Consider the following 21,563-nt stretch of genomic DNA (forward strand, 5'->3'; position numbering starts at 1 on the left):
TGATTTGTCATTTAGATATAGGTCACTTTATTCAGTTGTTGGGTACTGGCATGGAACTGCGAGCGAGGAAGGTATAGAGTACCATAATAATAATAAATTATATATATATTACTTCAAAAATGGTCTTTTGTGCGTTCAAAGTTGTTTTGGCAGATTCTCAGGTTCAAATTTAGATGCAGAAGTTTCAAATCGTCGAAGTTTTTTTCGGTAGTCGGAAAAGAGTGATTTTTGGGTCTTTCTTTTGATGTTCGTTTAGAGGCAAAAAAAATATCTCATGTATTTTTATTAAGATTTCAAAGATTTTCCTAGTAGAGTACATTAAAATAAGGATGAATAACTACTATTCCGAAAAAAAAAGATTAATTAAAATGACTTTTCGTATTTCAAAGATTTCACTTTTTCCCCAAAAAATGTTCCGTCAAATTCAAAAAACTTTTTACCCACAAAAGAAGTAAAAACGAAAACTAGTGAGACAACAAATCTAATGTCTCAGAGAGATTTTTTCTTTTTTCTTTTAAATTTCTTGTGATGATAACACAATCAGAAGGTTTTTGACCGAAATAAGGTATGTGAATATCGAATAGTTAAATTGTAAATTTTATATAAAAATTTATCATTAAGAAATTCCTTTCTGATATTTTAGTTATTCGAAACTTGTAAGTGCAAGGAAGCGTTCTTCAATTAAATAAATATTGCTGGCTTCCAATTTTTTTAATTTAAATTATACAAATGAAAATGTATTTAAATAGTATTCCTATATCGACAGTTAAGTAACATTATCGTTTTGATTAGAAGTATATTTTGGAAAAATGCCAAAGTAAATTAAATTTTATCACGCAACGATTACGATTTAAGTTAGACATTTTGGACAATTAAAAATAGTTGAAGGTCAATTTACTTATCATTATATCTTTATTCTATATTGTAGCTGCAGCACAGCTTTTTATTAATGTAGAAGCTATAAATATTTTAATCATTGATGTGATTTTTATGAATGAGTCAGAATATTACAAAAAAAATTCCCTTTGGACCTTGAAACAAACTCTTGGTTTAAGATTGAGTCCGTGACAAATTACTTTTTACGAAAAGGATCCTCAATTTAAAGTAGAATGCTTTTTTTCCTATTAAAGAGTAGAAAAATGAAAATTACCCGTGCATTGACAGTAAATTTTATGATTTTTTTCTAACATTTGTTCTCCAAGATGTCCTTTTCTTTAATCTGGAGAGAGTACACTACATCACACACCACTTGATAATTGATATTTCCCAAATCAACACAGGGAAACATGTATAAACACATATGGTGTTCAATCTTTTAAAAAATTTATGTCCAACGTTCGCATACCTAAGAATTTGGGAAAAAAAAGATGGAGATACTCTTCCTGGTCAGGAACAAAGTTGACAAAATTTTGTAGAATGTACAATGTACGTATGCAATCCCAAAGCTGATAATGGCAAGATTAAAATTGCTACTACACGATCCCATTAGGTCTTTCTCCACTCCTAGCAAGTCTCCTCTGAACATCAGCTTCATAATGTGTCAAGGCAGCATCTAGAGCCTGAACCAACAAGTTGCACATAAATTGGAGTCAACCGAGAGACACAGCAATGCAGGCATTAAATGCTTAGAACGAGATTTCAGAAATTGCAAGTAAAGCAGATATCACAGAGCCTCGGATGTGTTTTTCATCTTCTCTCTTATCACGTGTTAAGTGTTTTTAATGCAAGGGATAGTATGGAACTCATAGTCACGACTTGAATGAAAAAATGATGGCATTTATTGATTCTTAACTAGAGTACTGAGCACATAGATATATATATCATCATCTGAGAAGGAGGGAAACGATGAAGGTATAAAGGTTACTCCAGAAGTAGTGGAAAAAAGTTACAATCCTATTGCAAGTTCCTTCATGACTCGTGGTTTTTAAATTTGTTTGAGTTTTGCTGTGACAAACACATCGGAGGGCTTCTTCCCCTTTATCAACTGCTCGATAGCATCCTCAAGTTATAAGTTCATCAGATATTTCAATTTTTTTCATATTTTGAAACCAGTTTCTCAGATCTTCATCTATCCACATCGAACCACAAAATACAAAAAATAAAAGAGAATGGAGTCGGAGATTGATTCCCCCAATACATTTTATTTCAATTAGCTCACTACTCTTGCAAAAGTTGTACTCTATGCACGAAAATCTTAATGAAACCTCATTGGGGAGATAGTACTATACCTGTTGCATTGGCTGAACGAGAAGTGAAACTTGATGCCTGAAATCCGATTGAACAGATACCTTAATTTCCTGCTACCAGATGAAATTTTAACAGTCATAAAGGCAATGCAGAATGCATCGAGAAGTCAACACATCTAAAATAACTGAAGGTACCTGTAGCTTTGGATACACTTGTGACATTGCATCTTTCAATCTAGCTACCTGATGAAGGAATGACAATGGAATAACAAACATCGTCTTTCACTACAATTTCATCTAAATCTAAATTGAAGGAATGAGATCAAAGAAACAACTGTAAAACTATATTGCACACCCTTAGTTTCATGAGGTTCAAAGTTACGCCGAGGCTCAACCCGTTATAACTCTCTTTTGGTTTCAACAGTCGGAGCATACAAAACCAGGGGAAATCCCTACCCTCTTCCCAGGCAAAATACTACTCCCTCAGCCAAAAGTTCCTAGCACCACTAATTATTTGCCTAAAACATTATGCTGATTATGTGGCAGCCAGCTGATGAAAAGAGAAGGAGAAGCTCATCGTAGCTAAGATAACAAATTTTTCGTGTCAGGACATGTTGCAATACTTTGTTAGACTAGCTATAAAGAATTCAATGATGGCACATACAACAAGGATTTCAAACGTGAGAACACTAACCTTCACATAAAGGTACTTCGTTGTTACTGGGTACGACGACCAAAAGTGCTTCAATAATTCCTGGATAGACGTCCAGTGCTGAAAAAAAAATTCTTTTACTCGGACATCACCAAGGATTGATATACACCAATTGCCACAAAATAAGTTTTTATTCAATTGATATAAAAATATATATACTAATGTCATAATTGAAACATTTTGCATGTAACCATTTAATTTTTAAGTATAAGTTTGGGTCAGGGCTTACATGTAAAAGTTCGTCTTTAAGAACTTTTGGCAAGCCATCCAAAACACTTTCATGAGGGTTCTTTCCAATATTAAACTTGGTGCTAGAGATGTTCTGGGTCAACACATTAAGGACCTATACACAACAACGCAGAGCAGTAAAATTTAGAAGCATCAGCCATCGGTAAAGTATGCAAGCCTCTCCCTCTTCATGAACCACGTCAAAAAGTGTTCATGCACAAAAGTACCTTGAAAGAGACTTCCGGATTCATTAATGGTTCTTTCAGACCTCTGCCTCTAACATCAGATATGAGTTCCCTTAAGGAATCATAGGCTTCACTGGACCGGACACTACGTAATACTGTATATGCACCTGAACTTGCATCCCCCAATGGTTCTAGGGCATTAGCATGTTGAAATTCAAAGTAATCCCGAGGATCCTGTATAAAGAAATCAAGAAATTAGAAAATAATAAGTTTCTAATGCAATTCCCAAAAAACAGGTCAAACCTTTATGCATAGGGGTGCAACTGAAGGGTCTTGAGGCCCCCAAAGATCCTCAATCTCGGTCATTCGAGAAATCCTGTCTGAGCGTTCTCGATCCAAATTGCTATCAGATAAGTCATTAGCCAATTCAACTGCAAATACAGTTACAAGTCAACGAGCATACTTGTCAGCATATTAAAATGGAAACTAAGAAACCCTCGAATTGGCAATAGCAACCTTGTTTTGTCCTGATGAGGGCTTCAGCAACAGACCTTGCGTCTCCTAGACCAACATCTATTATCAGATTGTTCAAACAAAAAAAAAAAGAAAAAAGTCAGGCTGTCCTATATTTCAGCAATGGTACAAAGTAAGATCTAAACACGATGAAGTAATTTTATCGGATAATAAACAAACTGCTTTGGCTTCTTATATCGGTGGCTGCAATATAAAATGAATAAACAACATATGAGTAGCAGAATTTGCAACAAAACCAAACCTGAAGTTGTTAATGGATATAAAACAAAATTTGATTACAATTATATGAATAAGCACCCTATTAAATGAGTTATAGCAGACAATGAGATGCTGCAAAGCAGGCTAACACAAGCACATGCTCTCGTATACACAAACACATTCACTCACCATTCAACAACACTACAGAAAAAGCTCTAGATTCTCCAAGGGTAAGACTTGGATAAATAACAATAGTCTTGCCATCAACAGACAACATCTACATCTCATAAAATAGAGCTAACCCTTATTAAAGCATTAGGTTCAACACCTACGGGATCTGCACAAACAAAACATGTCATGATGTCTCTAGACTCCCTACAATTTCCGGACTGCTGAAATAGTAACCCCAGCTTCTAACAGGTACCAAAAGCAACAAATAAGGCCATACTCTCACGGACCAGAAAATTATTTAAGAACTTCAAGTTGCATTGAAAATCTTCACTTCCAAAAAGCAGAAAGCCTTACTTATTGATAAATAAGCATTAGAAGGCTCTGAAAAACCAACCTACAACTCTTCCTTGAAGAACAACAGTTGCATGTTGGTTGAGATTTTGTGAGAAAGATCTTCGATATGGCTCATATTGAGCATCAAAAACATCCTTGGTGTCATCATTAAGTAGACCACGATCCTACACTTTTATGGAGTACGTTTAGTGAGCATAATGAATTCATCGATCAAACTGTAACATGCCATGAATACCAACATGCAGTTATACAGGAAAAATGCTTAGAGAGAATAATAAATACATAGAGAAACTAAATATCAAGGAAATCCTGATGTCGTTGACACAAACAACTTATTCTTAAAAGTATTGATCTTTTTAAAAACAACATATTAAATGCAAAGTGGGTCAAAGAAAGCCTCTATTTGGAAAAAACGTCCACGGACAATTTCAAGTAATAAGAATAAGATTGCAGATTATCGGTGCCACAATTGTACCGGGATATGTATGTAGTCATCGCCCTTATCAGCTTCCATGTCCACAGTTGGATCGACACGCCTGATCTGAAAATTGAGTAAAATTGCCACCAAAATGAGCGAAAGACAATCACCGAAGAAACAAGATGCTGCATGAGAATGTCTATTAAAGCATAATAAAAAATAAACTAACTCATTAAAATGACCTTTCTGCGAGCTTCATCGGCCAACATCTTGTCTTGCTTCAGAAAAACAGCAAGCTCCTCATCTAAAGCAGCCTCTGCTGCAGCAGCAACCACATTTCTTGTGCTGTGAAAATATTCTGCTCTTGAATATTTGGTCCAGAACTCTTTCTCAGTCATCTGGAATAAAATAGTAAAATTCATTTTCTAGTGACTTTCGTGGTTATAGCAATACATACAAACACTTGAACCACACTATATCCTCAAGGCTTTTGCAAAAGGAAAAGTAAAGATTCTTACTATACAAACCACTTATCATTTGCCTAGGCAGCATTTTGAAGAGGATAGCAGTGTTTTAACCACGAAATATCAGACACATAAATTACTTTCAGAACAATGACAATTTTTAGTTTCTGTCCATATGCCATATAACTAGAGAAAATATCACAAAGTCATTAACTGATTCTTTGGAAAGAACCCTTAAATAGCACAACCCAAAAATGAAAATACTTTGAAGCATTAACAGATACTGCACATGTTAAATATTATTACTATTTAAGAACCTGAACTCAGTAGATGCTCAATCATCTTTCTATAGGTTCTACAAAATATAAAGATCGTCAAAGTCAAAAGGCTAGAGAGATCACAATCTAACTTTGGGTAAAAAGTAATAACCGTGACAAATAAAGTTTATTATAAGAAATAAAATCATAGAAATTTTCAAAATATAGTATGATTTCCTAAAACCTGGGTCCAAAATCTCTCTCCGCTTGTTTTCTCCTAAATACCTACTCTCGGCTTTCCTCAGTATTGAAATTCACCTCTCAATCCCCTTCATCCTCTTCTTTTTACACAGTGAGTTATGAGGGCATCGATGTGAAGATTTGTAAAGCTATCTACATAAAAATAAAAATAAAAATAAAAACCTTTTCTTTTGTACGTAAAAACTCTTGATGGATAACAGCTTGACCATCTGTTGGATTATTTTCCAGGCATTTACCACAGTGAGCATTTGCCGATGGTTCACTACCAGCCCTGACCATGAACTATTGGGCAAAGGGGTGGATTTATTCCCCCAGCCTCGACCGCCTTCACGAAGGTATGTCCCTCTCTCATAAATTGCATTAGATTACTATCAAATAACGGTTGGGCTTAGTGATTTGCCCCAATTGTTGATTCTGAGCCCAAACAATAAGCAACTAGAGTTGACGTGTGGTCCGTCTCTATGGTATTTTCATCCTCTGCATCCCTCATCAACTACATTATTCTTTAATGTAACTGGGTCTTGGCTACTGACCCTCCTCATGTCATTTCGTAAACAATTAAAGAAGCAGCCCCGTTATTATTCCACTTAATCTCCATCACTCTAGCTTAGGGATACTCAAATTGTTCAAACTGACCTTTGATCTTGTTTAAGAGAAGCAAGCTGCTCACAAGGATTTGTAGCTATTCCCCCAACCATATCTTCTTATCAGCTCCTCCACTATTGCCAGCCCAAACACAGGAATCTCCTTCACCCGTAGAAATGTAAGCAAGGGTGGCGCCAAAGATACAAATATATCAAGTCACACCTTATAATATGAGGGTGCTTCATTAATATCAAGACATTGTTAAGCCTTGGAAATCCACTCGATTGGATCATAACCATCAAAACCAGATAATTAGATTCATTGCATTGCTTGTTTCAGCTCCTCAAACCCTTCATCACAGGCTTCTGATTTTGGTCTTCGACCTATGGATATAAGGGTAGTTCCACTAGCTTCTTCAAATCATCCACAGCTCCCAATGATTTTCCAATTGAATCCAATTTATCCTCATGGAAAAAAAACTTTCCTTGAGTTATTTTTATCACATTCGTCTAAACACATCACCATCCTAACAGTCCTAGGCTCGCTTCTGCACGCACGTGTGATTGCCATGATGTTTGGTGTGTCAGATCCCAGAAATTGGACCAATTGCTACAGCTACAATGTTCTTTAATACCGAAGTGAGGTGACAAAACTGGATAAAGAATATGAACCTTATGGAACTAATCGATAACAATATAAGAATTTCAACATGATGCAACCCATCAAACAAAAGAACCTAAGAGTAGCAACTCTTAACACTAGAAAACACATCATGCGCTGGTACAAGCTAGACCTCTAAAAGATGATTTAAAAAAATTGAAGAACTAAAATAACACTCAATATCTCAAAATACATCTAGATCCAGGTAAAAGAACCATGAATGAAGCACCAAAAGTTCAGGAAACCCACTGAAAATTACAACAGGGCATGCGAAGAACGTCACATCAACCATAAAGTTTACTAGTGTACCAACGAGTGCAAGGAAGAAGTCAGTTAAGAAGAACCGCAAGAAAATATTTAGCAAACAGAAACATCTCAAAATATATTCAGAAGTTTCAAGGTATTCTAACCTTGCTCGGGACAAAATTCAAATATGCTTGGCGAACAGCTGGTTTCTCGGCGAATATCTGAATAAAAATTCAGAATCCATATGTTAAAAAAGAGCACAGATGCGTATGTGAAAAATATGTCAAGCATTCAACATAGTTATAATTTACTTGTGACAAACAGCAAAACAAAGAAAGAGGCAAATAAAAGAAAACTATATTTTCAACTTTTGTCTTCTCCTGTTACACATCAGTCAGTGACTTGTTTCAACTATTTCACTCAAAATCCAAAGTTTTATATAACCGAAGAAGAGTTGACAACACAAGGTGTTTACTGATTAGTAAGCTTATTAAATGACAAAACCGAAAGGTTATGCATCCTGTAAACCTCATAGATTTGTCAGATTTTATGAACTAATTGTTAAATCATATTATCATCATCCCAAAGAAAAATGGTCATTATAAATTCAATATCTTAGATATGTCTCTTCTAAAAACCGTTGCTTAAATTTGAATATTGAAAGAATTTTCTGAGCGGCATAAACTTAAAAACAAACTTATCACTTGATGTTCATTCTAAAGAATCTTAAAGGATATCTTTTTCATGATTTTATCATTCAGTTACGCTCCTGAGTCCTGTCCTTAGTATAATGGCATCACACAAGGCCATATCAATCGTAGCCCATTTAAGATTGTCTTTCCTCCAAAAATTTCAACACTAGCAAGTGAGTTGAATTAAGGTACTTCAGTTGTTGCCAATGGTCTAGGAACTTAACTTGGAGCACACTATCTGGATGAGGCATCTTTTCGCTTACTGCTGCTACACAAACAAAAAAAAACTGGAAGAAAGAAGGAAACATACCTGATGGATGATTTCTGGTGTCAGGTTAAATGTAACTCTGTTTGACTGAAAACACAACAATTAAAATTGAGACTGAAAGGTCCATATCGAAATAATGGAATACTACAGAAACTTGTCAGGGTTCACACTTATGACTTAACATGTGCAGTAAAACCTAGGTTCAGAAAGACTGAGTAGCCTTTAGTTTGTGCCAGTTCTAACAAGTTTTCAAAAATATATATATATACACAAGCACGCATGCAAATTCATATGCTGCATCAATATTTATTTTTGCAGACAAAAACAAAACAAATACCGTCAATGATCATCCAAAAACAACTATCTCTTATAATAATTCAGATCCATCAAAGCAAATATTAATTGTCACAATGGGGTGATACCATATATGTAGCAAATAAAGTTTCAACTTTCAACTTCCAACTTCACCACTATCCCCACCACCCACGGCCATCCAGCATCAGCACTTTTCTACTCATGAAAATGATGGACCACCAAATCTTCCCATGTCAATGTTCCATTAACATTAGCATCTAATACCCATCAAGAAGACTAAAACAATGCCGGAAGAAGAAATGATTGGCCTGAGAATGTAAAATGCATAACTATCTCTCTATAGTTTCAGCCAAACTCCCTTTCTTTTTCCATTTATTTTAAATCACCAGTTTTCTGGTTTTCAGGGTGTAAGATGGTTCTATCTGGGAGAGGATATGGGTGTGAATGAACCTAAAAAGTTAAAAATAAAAAAAGCATAAAAATGTGAATGGGTCATGTCATATCATATCAATCCTCTGTGATAGAGCATTAAAATGGCTTATGCATGTTGCGCTTAAAGGGCCACAATATCGAGTGTGAACCAACCAGCACAACCTACAATCCAATCATATTAAGGGCCAACATTTGGATGACAAGATTCAATTGGACTCAGCAAATCCACTTTTGATTACATAAAACAAGTACATCATATGATATGGACAACCCTATTTACGCATAAAAATGCATACTCAAACATGCACATAAGCATAAGAGTGGTGAAGGAGCTAGTAAGTACCTGACCATCAGATAATGGTTTTACAGTCCACATTTCATTTTTTAAAGCAACCCACTGCTTTGGCCGTCTATTGTCATTCTGCTCCAGCAATTTCTGTTCTCAACAGGTAAACAATAAATGTTGATTATCGATGTTCCACCAATAGCTCCTCGAAACCAGCTAAATATCACCTCCACCAAACTTATTTCAAGAGAATACAAGTGACCTTCCATAAAACCAATTTGGAATGGGAAAAAAAAGTCCTAAACACCTTGAGATTTTGAGAGCCAGAAGAAAAAAATAAAACAAAGGAAAATTACACATTTCCTTTTCATCTCTATTTATTTCTCATAAATATTAAAAATGACTTCAAATTCCAGTAGCGAACCTTCCTAGTCGCCCAGAATTCAGCTTCCGTCAAGATACCTCCAATAACAAATTGTTTGTGAAGTCTCTGTAATTCGCTGCCACTCACACTTGTTAGTGTTTTAAATTAAATAGGTCCAGTCAGACTATCAAATATAAACAGCAAAAGTCATCAAGAAGGATAACAACCCTCTTTTGTTCGCATTGTATGATAAATAGGCGTGGCCAAAATTGTAGGATACCACTAATAACCTATATTAAATCATAACCACAAATATGCCAACCTAAGATTTACTTTAAATATGAAAACATTATGATGAAATGGCTGTAAAATTGCAAAAACAATATATCTGTTATTAATTTCAAATGGTTCATGAGCATCAAAGCTAACATTTTGAATATGATGGAATGAAATATAAATCACCTATTTATTGGGCAAGCATCTATAAGCCCACAACTTCCCATATACAAGGCAAAAAGCTGTTTCCAAAGTGAAAAAAGAAGGTATCTAGACAAGTCCTTATTTAGACTTTAATCATCCAGCTAAATACAACATCATATTTATACAACTCAGATATAAAAGAATGAAACAAAAAATCAGGTAGAAAGCAGTGCAAGGGACAAAATGTACCAAATAAAACAGACTCTATATACCAGAATGAATGCAGTCAACCACCCCCCTGCACTATTACTATATGACTATTCACTTTAATTCATTAGAATTATACCTTCATCAGTTCTGTTGGTACGAAGAGGAGATAAAGTTATAGTATATTGCCCAGAGGAACCAATTGAAAGTTCAATCAATCATATCTTTTAGATGTCAAGTCATTCATGGGTGGTTTTTTGGATAAGTGGATCTAAGTGAAATCATGCTTGATCTCAAAGATATATATGTTAAGAACCAAATAAACCAAAATGTTTGTCTTGTCAGATAATGTCAATGCCAATGATCTTATTAAATTGTCTAAAAATGTGTTCACCTGTTTTCCTGAAGTAGCTTAATTCGACACTCCATTTCTGATGTGCTAAGTTGTTCAGTACCAACTGGTGCCGCGGACTTATCAGAGGTCACTCCTCCAGCTTCACTGTGAAATGCAATGGCAGTGGCTGCACATAAGTAAGCAATTACTAATGTGTCAGGTTCATAGGCTTGCTTGACAATCATCGGATATATGAATGCCATACTCCTTAACAGAGTAATTCAGATGTAAGTCCCTTTAACACATTCAACCACGATTGTAACTCACCGACAAAGTCCCGACATACATCACGATCCGGAAAATTATCAAACTCAAGAATATAATTTCCACCCTGAAACAACACAAATGGTGTGCTTGTTAATTAGATAAAAACCAAGGTTGAAGGTAACATTTCAGTCTGCAAAGGTACTAAATAAGATTCTCAAATGGAATCGGATATTTAAATTATAACAAACCTGGTCCTGAGTAAGATTCAGTAGGGCCTGCTTAGCACCCTCCTTGGTAAATTTGTGTCCTGCAACTTGCAAATGGAGATAATTAAAGGCACCTCAGGGGCATTGTTGCACTTCAATAATGGAAAACGAGACAATGGATGCACAATTAAGTTGGAGAGAATGGATTTTCAATCCATTTGTACTTTTTAGTTTTTTTAACATGGTTTAAAGATGATTCACGTTTTTCTTTTAAAAGGACGGAACGCGATCTATAGATTTGAAATTACTTTCAATACCATGGACTGGAACAAATAACTCAAATCTACAAGAAATCTTTCAACCAAACATAAGGATCTTTGATTATTCATTCTTCATTATTTTTTCCACTACATGAGGATGATTTACCAGAGCATTATAACAAAACTCAAAACCATAATTCAGAAGAAACTATCTAGGGGTCCAAACAGAAAGGGAAATTGATTAGATATTACCTTTAATCATCCCAAATTCCACATTCAGCCTTGCAGATGATTTTGGATCACTGGGCATAAACATAAACCTTTCCATAGTCTGGAAACAAACACAGAAAATAAGAATATTGACACCATAAGACATAAGAACTTTATAAGGATTCAATATTTGATGCATTATCAAAACTGCTCAGATATGACAATAGCTATATAAAAGCCATTCGGAATAAAAAGTAGTTTTGAACAGGTTAGTACCCATTGAGTTGCAAGTTGCAACTGCAAATTTAGTAATTGAAGAATTTGTAATAAATGTTTAGGCACTTTTGATGCCTTTGGAAGCCATGAACAAGGGAAATACAAAGATACAAGCCACATTTGGGGAGATTTTTCTCCCTATTTTACATCTTCGTTTTGTGTAATGACATTCTTTTCTCCCTTGAAAACGACCTTGAAGGTCGGAAGGAGATGGTACAATTCTTTCGCTATCTAAGTGATGCCAAAGTTTCAGAATATTTCCTGCTTTGTTTAATAAGAAATTTATCATCACATGTGCACTCTCTCTCCCTCCCTACCCTCCCTATCTCTCTATCTCTATCTCTTTCTATCTATATATCTATCTATCTATCCAGACAACAATTGACCAAACACAACCACAAAGTGTTGTTTTTGCCTCCATGGATTCTACGATGGCACCAATTTGCTATGATGGGGTCTTGACTGTGGCCTCTATGATGTGCTAGAGCTACAGTGCTACACATGATGGTTTCACCTTGAAGTGTCACTTAAAATAGCACTTGACCAATTAATGAGTCTGTGTGGCACAAGCTGGTGATGCTATACAATGCAGAAAACATTTAGTTTCAGTTTGCGCTCTTTCATTAGAAAGTTCCACTTTCGAATAGTCATGAGCATCCATAGTTTCTAGAAAACTTCGGGATAGAATCTGGTTTGGCTACCATAATTTTTCTAAGAGTTTAATTGCAATCATAGACAGTAAAATAGATAGAACATCAATAACCTCCATCAATTTTTTTTCCTCAATTTGCAAATTTCCGATAGCATATCCAAATTGTTGATTTAGCTCAATTCACTAAATTTTTTGAAGAAATTTTTGCCCAACTTATAGATTTAATTTGGTGAATTCCTCAGTGAGACCACCGATTATTACCAATTAATATGTTGAGACCGGAAATTTAAATTCAGAATTTTAATTAAAAGCCACAACAGTCTGAGGAGACAAAGCCTCAAGAAGATTTGAAAGAAGGGATATAATGATGAAGAAAGGACTCATTTTAGGACGAATGTTCGGCCTATCAATTTCTCCCATTTAGAAGAATAACAATAGTTTAAACACGCGATACCAACCAAGTATACTCATTGTACCAAATGCATTTACTTGATCTTCATCGTGTAACTCGCAACAAATGGTAAGAAAGAAAGCTTCGTGAAATGTGGCGAGAAACTGTCGTTGGTGTCACTCGTCACCCATTACATACAGACCATTGATTTGATAAAACAGCAGAACTCAAAATCGAATACGAGTACTATTGTAACCAGACATCAGATAAAACATGGAAAATTAAAGTAAGGGTTCATCACCAATTTGAGAACGCCAGGAACACCGGGGTCCTTGACAGAAGACTTGTACTTAGCACGTTTCATCACCTCCGAATCCATCACAGGGAAGCATCCAATCCAACGGCGGCGACAATGATTCAACCAACGAACGGATATCTACAACATTTGCCGATTGAAAGTTGTACCGCAGAGGATTAGGTTTTCGATAGCGTTAATGAGCCGTGGAGGATCCATGAAGGCACGGCGTCGCGAGATGTGACATCATAGACATCGACATACATTAATGTCATATAAAAAAATATTAAAATTGTCGAAACAATAGAGATAACGAATTAACACTTAAAATTTACAAAATAAATAATTAAATTTACAAAGTTACGTGATCAAAATTTCAATTTTACCTTATTACAAATTTTAATTTTAAATAATTACTGATATAATTAATTAGATTAAATTTATAAACATTTAAATATCTTCTCACAGTTCATCAGATGCTTATGAGCATAGCTCTTCCTCATATACCACTAAACTGTAAAAATATTTTCCCGTGAAGTGACATAAATAAATGTGCAAGTTTTGACACACCCAAAATCGGGCCTTAGCCGCTTTGACAGCCGTAGTACCAAGTCACACTGAAGTGGTACCACTAGCTAGAAGCCTGAATGCTATGGTAGATGGTACTTTACCTACCTTCAATGTCCTTGTCGCAATTATCAGTTCTGCGGCTATGGGTTCTGATCAAAGCGAGATTCTTAAACGGTCTGGAATACCTAAAAAACTAACTGGAAGTGATTAGCTCGTGATCCAGGGAAGACATCTCTTCATCCTCATGAGTTGGGCATGCCAGTGTTTAAGAAAAAAAAACATTATGCAGGATCTTCACCAGATAATTCTCTTGAGGCGGGGCAGCTGGCAGCAAAAAACATCGAGCTCTTTAAAAATGTAACGACGAAGGCTGTTGAGCAACCCCATCGATCATCATGAGTTGTCTCTATTGGAATTCTAGGGGGCTTGGGAACCCCGTGCGTTCTGTGAATTACGATGATTAATAACCGAAAGACGCCCAGATATTTTATTTCTTTGTGAAACCAAAACTAAAGCTTCTCAATACGACCTCTGGAAACATTAACTGAAGTTTGAGGGTCGTTTTACAGTGGAACCTCAAGATCGTAGTGTTGGGCTTATGTTCTTTCGGAAGTCAAATGTCGGAGTCAATATTCAATCTTATTTGGGTGGTCATATTGATTGTATTGTATCTCAATCCCAGAATCCTTGGCTATTTATAGGATTCCATGGGAATGCAAATGTTCCACTTCGTGATTAATCATGAGAACTTTTGTGTGTCTTTATTCTATGCATGAGTTAAACCTGCTTCATTGGTTGTTGTGGGACAATTTTAATGAAATCATGTTTGATCATGAAAAATGGCCGCTCCTCATAGTCAAATGTTTTCGCTTTGGGAGATTATTGACACATGTAATTTGACAGATCTTATGTTTAAAAGCTACAAATTCACTTGGTCTAATAAAAAGTGGATATACTCTCATTTTTGAGCGATTGGATCTCTTTTTTTATAATTTAGCTTGGGCTACCCTCTATCCATTCGTAGAGGCGATGAATCTTGAGTTTCATGGATTTGACCATCAACCATCTTGATCAAGCTCTTTCCTAATGATTACCTCAATCTAAGGAAGACTCCAAAACATTTTTTTCGAACATAAATAGTTCCTCGAAGATGATTTGTCGAAGAAAACACGATCTAATTTTACTCAACCAACCAGTTGATGTAAATTTGGTTCATTCTCTGATCGGAGAATTTAATAATGCAATATTATTCCCCCCTAAACATATCATAATTTTATATACAAATTTGAGATCTCAATGGTGTTGGTCCCACGTGTGGAAATTTGAGATAATAAATATGAAAATAAAAAATAAATTGGACACCAAGATTTACGTTGAAAACCTCTAAAAATTATTACGGTAAAAACCACGGACAATATGAAAAGAATTCCACTATAATATTTTACGGTGTACAACCCAATCACTGTATTTCTAAAGAGAACACACTCTCTTAATACAAGATAACAAACACATCACAAATATTATAGAACTAAGCACTCAAATGCTATAAGATGAGAGAAAACTCGGTGAAGAGATGATTTCAGAATGAGGGGACCATGTCAGTGTGAAGATAAGTATAAAACGCGTCGTCTGAAAATTTCGTCAAATATCAAATTTGACAATTCAAAGCTGCTTAATTCAACTTACATTTAATGCCACCTAACATATTGTCCCATTTGGATATTTGATTGAGAATCAAACACATCTCCACACATATTTTCAATCTTGTCATTCCCTGCTGCTTATATTTTCGTTAGGCCACTTGAGGATTTACACCACTCAAACTTATCAGTGTTCGCTGGTTTGGTCAAAAAATCAACTATGTTATCCTTTGTATGGATTTTCTGCATATCCACACTTTCTTCTTCAATTACTTCTCGAACAAAATAAAATTGAACTCCAATGTGTTCAGTCCTGGAATGAAATGCTGGATTTCTTGCGATGCGCAAGGCACTTTGACTGTCACAAAACAAATGAATATTATTTTGTTTGTGCTCGATCTCCTCCAATAACCTTTTAATCAATATTGCTTCCTTGCAAGCTTGAGTAGCTGTCATATATTTTGCTTTCGTTGTAGACAATGCCACAACTGTTTGCAGTTTTAAAATCCAACTTACTGCTCCCCCTGCATGTGTAAACACATAACCAGTAGTAGATTTCCTCTTATCAGGATCTCTTGCATATTCTGAATCGACATATCCACTGAGTGAAAAAAATGATTCTCCATAACATAATGCAGCATTTGAGGTACCCTTAATGTATCTAAGGATCATCTTAACAGTACTCCAATGCTCTCTTCTAAGATTCGTCATATACCGACTAACTGCTCTCATTGCTTGAGCAATGTCCGGTCTTGTACAAATCATAGCGAACATCAAACTTCCCACTGCTGATGCATATGGTACTCGAGACATCTCCATCCTCTCTTCTTCACTGCTAAGACACATCTCGGAGGATAACTTGATGTTAACAGGAAGAGGGGTCGATATTGACTTACTATCTTGCATGTTGAAGCGTTGCAAGACTTTCTTCAAATAATTTTTCTGGAAAAGACAAATCTTTTTGTTACTTCTGTCTCGGTAAACTTGCATCCCTAAAATTTTGTTTGCTGGTCTCAAGTCCTTCATATCAAATTCCCTAGCCAATTGTGCCTTCAATCCTTGGACCTGTTTTTTGTTGGGGCCTGCTACCAACATGTCGTCCACATACAACAGCAACATAATATAATAATCACAAGACCTCTTGAAATATGTACAAGGGTCAGCTTTCAGTCTGTTGTATCCAAGGCTCATGATATAGGAATCAATTCTCTTGTACCGACACCTCGACGCCTATTTGAGACCGTATAGAGATTTGTTCAATCTGCAAACCAAGTTCTCTTTGCTTTTTTCTGCATAACCTTCTAGCTAAAGCATAAAGAGTATTCTTCTTCAAGATCTCCATAAAGAAATGCAGTTTTCAAATCTAGCTATTCTAGATGTAGGTCAAACACCTCACACAATGTCAACACTACTCTGACTGTTGTAAGCTGAACCACAGGAGAAAATATCTCATTGAAGTCAATGTCTTTTTTCTGAGCATACTCTTTTACCACCAATCTAGCACAACATCGCTCCATTTGGTTATTGCAAAAATGCTTGATTTTATAGACTCATCTGTTACCAATGACTTTCTTTCCTTGTGGTAGTGTAACAAGATTTCAAGTTTTATTCTTGTCTAATGCCTCCAACTCTTCCTGCATTTCTATCATCAACAAGGATACATCCAAGCTTTGAGTAACCTTGTGGAAACTCGACGGCTCACCATCCTCGGATAATAGATAATATGCAATATTGCTTTTAATGTCATAATCTGAAAGCCAACCTGGCGGTCTTCTGTCTCGAGTTGACTGTCTCATAATGGAAACCTCAGACTCAACATGTTCTTGTTCTTCGTGCTCTGGTACTACTTCACAAGAAATATGACTTTCGTCCGTCTTATTTTCCACTTGAAATATAGTAGTTTCTGAATTCAGTGTGTCTTTGTCTCCTGTTACTTTATCTTCTTCGAAAATAACATCCCTGTTGATGACAAGCTTGTGGACAGTAGGATCCCACAAACGAAATCCCTTAACTCCATCAGCATATCCCAAGAAGATATATTTTCTGGATTTCGAATCCAACTTCGATCTTTCTTATTCATTGTACAGAACGTACACATGACTTCCAAATGTATGCAAATGAGAATAATCTGTCAGATTCTCGGTCCACATCTCCATCGGAATCTTCAGATCAATCGCCACTGAAGGAGAACGATTGATAATGTAACAAGCAGTTTTGATTGCTTCCGATCAAAATGATTTTTCTAGACCTGCAGTCCTTAACATAGCTCTTGTTCTGTCCAATAAGGTTCTGTTCATTCGCTACGCCACTCCATTCTGTTGAGGTGTGTAAGCCGTCATGAACTGTCTTTTGATGCCATCATGTTGACAAAATAAATCTCACTGGTATATTCTCATCCATTGTCAGTCCTCAAATACTTGATTTTTTTTCATAATCAAGTTCAATCCGTGCTTTGAAATCTTTGAAGATCTAGAAAACATCTGATTTTTTCTTGATTTGATACACACAACATCTCCTAGGTAAATCATCAATGAACGAGACAAAGTATCTCGCTCCTCCTAGGGATACAACCGGTGCTTGCCAAACATCCGAATGAATCAGCTCCAGTATGCTTTTGCTTCTAGCAGTAGAAGTGTCAAACTTTAATATTTGTTGTTTACTGTTAACACAATGCTCACAAAAGGGTAGTGATACTTTTGTAAGTCCAGGCAGCAGCTTCCGTTCTGAGAGAATTTTCAATCATCGTTCTGTTATATGTCCAAGATTTCTATGTCATAACACTGTTAATTCTTCTCCTGAACCAATTGATGCAACAGCTAGTTCTGCCTCTTTCTGTGTTTCTCCCAAAAGTACATACAGATTTGTAGCAACTTTTTATGCCTTCATAAACACAAGCGCACCTTTCACAATTTTCATGATCTCGTTCTCGATACGGATTTTGCGCCAGATATCATCCAATTGCCCCAAGGACAAAATATTTTTCGTCAGCCTCTTCACATGTCGTACCTCTTGTATGGTGTGAATGGTGTCATCAAACATTTTTATTTTGATAGTACTAACCCCAGCGATTTCCAAGGCATGATCATTTCTCATGTATACAGATCCTCCTGAGACTAGTTCATAATGATTAAACCATTCTCTCCGAGACGTCATGTGCCACGTTGCTCCTGAATCCACAATCCATGTGTCACAAAATTTGTGTATGTCTTTTTGCAACTGTTGCAGCTTCGCTAAATAATATTTCACCACTACCTGGAATACTATTCACATTTCCTTGAGAAATTTTTTCGATATTCATACACTTTTTCTTGAAGTGTCCCTTACCCCACATTTAAAGAAGTAAATATTTTATTCTTACTTCTCGACTTTAATCTACCTCATCTTTGCCTCCCACTGGAGTCACAGTCCATAAATCTTCCTCTTATCATCGGTAAAACATCTGTCTGCTTCGATGTTATCAACCTATCTTCATTATTCTTGCGCCGACTTTCTTCTCCGAGAACCGCAGTTAAGACATCGTCGAATTTTAGAGAGCCCATAAGAATATTGTTGGTTATGTTGATGATAAGTTGATCATATGAATCTGGTAGACTTTGAAGTAGAAGCTCCGCACGTTCGTTTTCTTTTATTTTAGGCCCCATAGAAGTGAGTTGGGCAAATAGAATATTTAGTGTGTTGATATGGTTGGTCATTGATGAGGATTCCACCATCCGAAGAGTATAAAGCCTTCTATTTAGGAAAATCATGTTGTGTAGTGACATGACCTCGTACATTTTTGTCAGAGTATCCCAGATAACTTTTGCTATTTTTATCTTAGAGATACTTGACAATACTTCGTCTGTTATAGCCAATTGTAAATTGTCAACATCATTATCATTCACCTCATTCCACTTCCATCATCCGTAATTTCCACCGGTCAATCTCCAATAGCAGCCAAGCAATTCTTCTTTCTTAAAACTGCTTGTATCTTTATTTTTCACATCATAAAATTGCTTCTATTGAACTTTGTTATCTTGTACATGTCCGTCATTATGTGTACAATAATTTAGTAGACTGGACAAAATAATCTCGTCTTAATAAAAAAATCTTTTCTGATGTGAAAGATCAGTCTAGGCTGTAACCACAGAGCATACTCAAAATTTTAAGAAATTTTAAACCAAGGCTCTGATACCACTTGTTGGTCCCACGTACGACAATTTGAGATAATGAATATGAAAATAAAGAATAAATCGAACACCAAGATTTACGTGGAAAACCCCTAAAGATTATTAGGGTAAAAATCACGGACAAGATGAAAAAAATTCAACTATAATATTTTATGGTGTTCAACTCACTCACTGTGTTTCCAAAGAGAACACACACTCTCTTAATACAGGAGGACAAACACCTCACAAATATTATAGAACTAAGTACTCAAATGTTATAAGATGAGAGAAAACTCGATGAATAGATGATTCAAGAATGAGGGGAGGGAGCTCTAAATACCCCGTCAGTGTGAAGACACGTATAAAACGCGTCGTCTGAAAATTCCGTCAAATATCAAATTTGACAATTCAAAGCTGCTTAATTCAACCCACATTTAATGCCACCTAACATGTTTGTCGACATATGGGTCACGCCTCCAATGAGTCAGTTTAAACTCTACATCGATGCAGGTTTTGATGACCATAAGGGTTGTTATTCGATTGGGGCGATAATACAAGACTGCTCTGGAAAATCGTGGCTACCGCAACTACCATTTGTAATCTAAGCTCAATTGTTAGGGTGAGCTCATTGTCGTTTTGCATGGAATGATCCTATATAAACTTTGTCATATTTCAAATATTTGGGTTTACTCGGATTCAATGGAGTCAATCAGAGCAGTGAATGAATCGTCTGAGTCTTTTGGCACGAAAGATCCTTTGATATCCTCCATTCTATGTTAACTGAGGATGTCTTCATGGGGATCAAGCATGTGCATAAACAAGCCAATTCGACATCTCATAGGCTTTTGCTCGCTTTTATTTATCATATTCTTGTTTTTTTACTTGAAATTTTTTCTGCTTTCCTTTTTAATTACAAGAAATTGTACTTAGTGACATTCGGAAGTAATAAATGTTATTTTCCTCTCAAAAAAATAAAAATAAATTGTTATCCTAAATTTCGACACCACAAAGTAATTCATAATTTTATGATATCGCAATTATGTAGCATAATTTTTAAAATTCATGGTTTAATTATGTTATAATATTTAATTAGTATAATATTTTATAGTTGTTGTAAACATTATATTTAACGAGTAAACATTTATTATTGGCATGAAAAGATAAAACTTAAAACACGAATCTCATAAAATAAATATTGTGTACAATCAACATGCTATTCGAGATTTATACCAAACATATTTATCAACAAAATTTACAATATGATAAACAAAGTTTGGATAAATAAAGGTATGTTTTCATTTCATATCACACTAATCAAATAACCTATTTAATGAACATACATTAACATAAAAACAAATATTATAAATTTTGAAAACTTTCTATTCAAATCTTATTTCAAATTCAATCGATCAAATCAAACAAATTATTATCTATCGATCAAATCAAATAGTATTATTAATCTCATATCAATCAAATCATTAATTATTTATTTTATACAAATCCAATCATTATATTTAAATTACAACATTATTCTTAATAAATAGTATTATTGATATTTTTTAATTATTAAAAAAATGATAGTTTATAATCTTATCTCAAAATTAATCAAATAAATTATTATTTATATTAACTATATTTGACTTTAAGCATTATTAAAGTTATTTTAAAAGGAATAAAATAATATAAATTGAAGTGTTGTTAATTGTTATCTTTAAAGTGTATTTATTAGTCAAATTATTTATGGAAAACCAATTTCATATCTTATTTGTTCGAAAGCACAAAGTAAATTTTTTGAAAATCAAATTAGCCATATCGATTTAAATTTGGAAAATATATGAATAAAAAAAGATAATTTAATATTTTGGTATAAAATA

At 35.1% G+C, this 21,563-nt stretch overlaps 1 protein-coding gene across 3 annotated transcripts; it reads right to left on the reverse strand.

Moving 5' to 3' along the window:
• Window positions 1-1,374: 1,374 nt before the first annotated feature.
• LOC140958926 (general transcription and DNA repair factor IIH subunit TFB1-1-like) lies at window positions 1,375-13,569 on the reverse strand. 3 transcript variants are annotated; one of them, XM_073416533.1, is made up of 20 exons: window positions 13,341-13,569; window positions 11,763-11,841; window positions 11,293-11,351; window positions 11,105-11,168; window positions 10,838-10,964; window positions 9,877-9,952; window positions 9,510-9,602; window positions 8,462-8,506; window positions 7,624-7,680; window positions 5,229-5,384; window positions 5,044-5,109; window positions 4,609-4,732; window positions 3,828-3,884; window positions 3,615-3,742; window positions 3,354-3,545; window positions 3,128-3,241; window positions 2,881-2,958; window positions 2,382-2,429; window positions 2,229-2,297; window positions 1,375-1,559 (listed from the first exon to the last, which is right to left on the reverse strand). In XM_073416533.1, the coding sequence occupies exons 1-20, from the start codon at window positions 13,416-13,418 to the stop codon at window positions 1,473-1,475; spliced, it is 1,797 nt and encodes a 598-aa protein (XP_073272634.1). In that variant the 5' UTR covers window positions 13,419-13,569; the 3' UTR covers window positions 1,375-1,472. The 3 variants fall into 3 exon arrangements, with proteins under 3 accessions (XP_073272634.1, XP_073272635.1, XP_073272636.1); XM_073416534.1 differs by having other exon boundaries at window positions 2,382-2,425; window positions 2,877-2,958; XM_073416535.1 differs by lacking the exons at window positions 1,375-1,559; window positions 2,229-2,297 and having other exon boundaries at window positions 2,381-2,768.
• Between the last annotated feature and the right edge of the window lie 7,994 nt (window positions 13,570-21,563).

This window comes from Primulina huaijiensis, chromosome 15 (assembly GCF_012295235.1).
Source record: "Primulina huaijiensis isolate GDHJ02 chromosome 15, ASM1229523v2, whole genome shotgun sequence".
In the NCBI taxonomy this organism is placed as follows: Eukaryota; Viridiplantae; Streptophyta; class Magnoliopsida; order Lamiales; family Gesneriaceae; genus Primulina; species Primulina huaijiensis.

Excerpts from the sequence above, each read along its gene's own strand:
- LOC140958926 (XM_073416533.1), bottom strand. The coding sequence starts at position 13,418 with ATGGATTCGGAGGTGATGAAACGTGCTAAGTACAAGTCTTCTGTCAAG. Across the intron at positions 7,681-8,461 it reads CACCAGAAATCATCCATCAG|ATATTCGCCGAGAAACCAGC; the intron begins GTATGTTTCCTT and ends ATTTTTATTCAG. Across the intron at positions 3,242-3,353 it reads ATCCGGAAGTCTCTTTCAAG|GTCCTTAATGTGTTGACCCA; the intron begins GTACTTTTGTGC and ends TGTTGTGTATAG.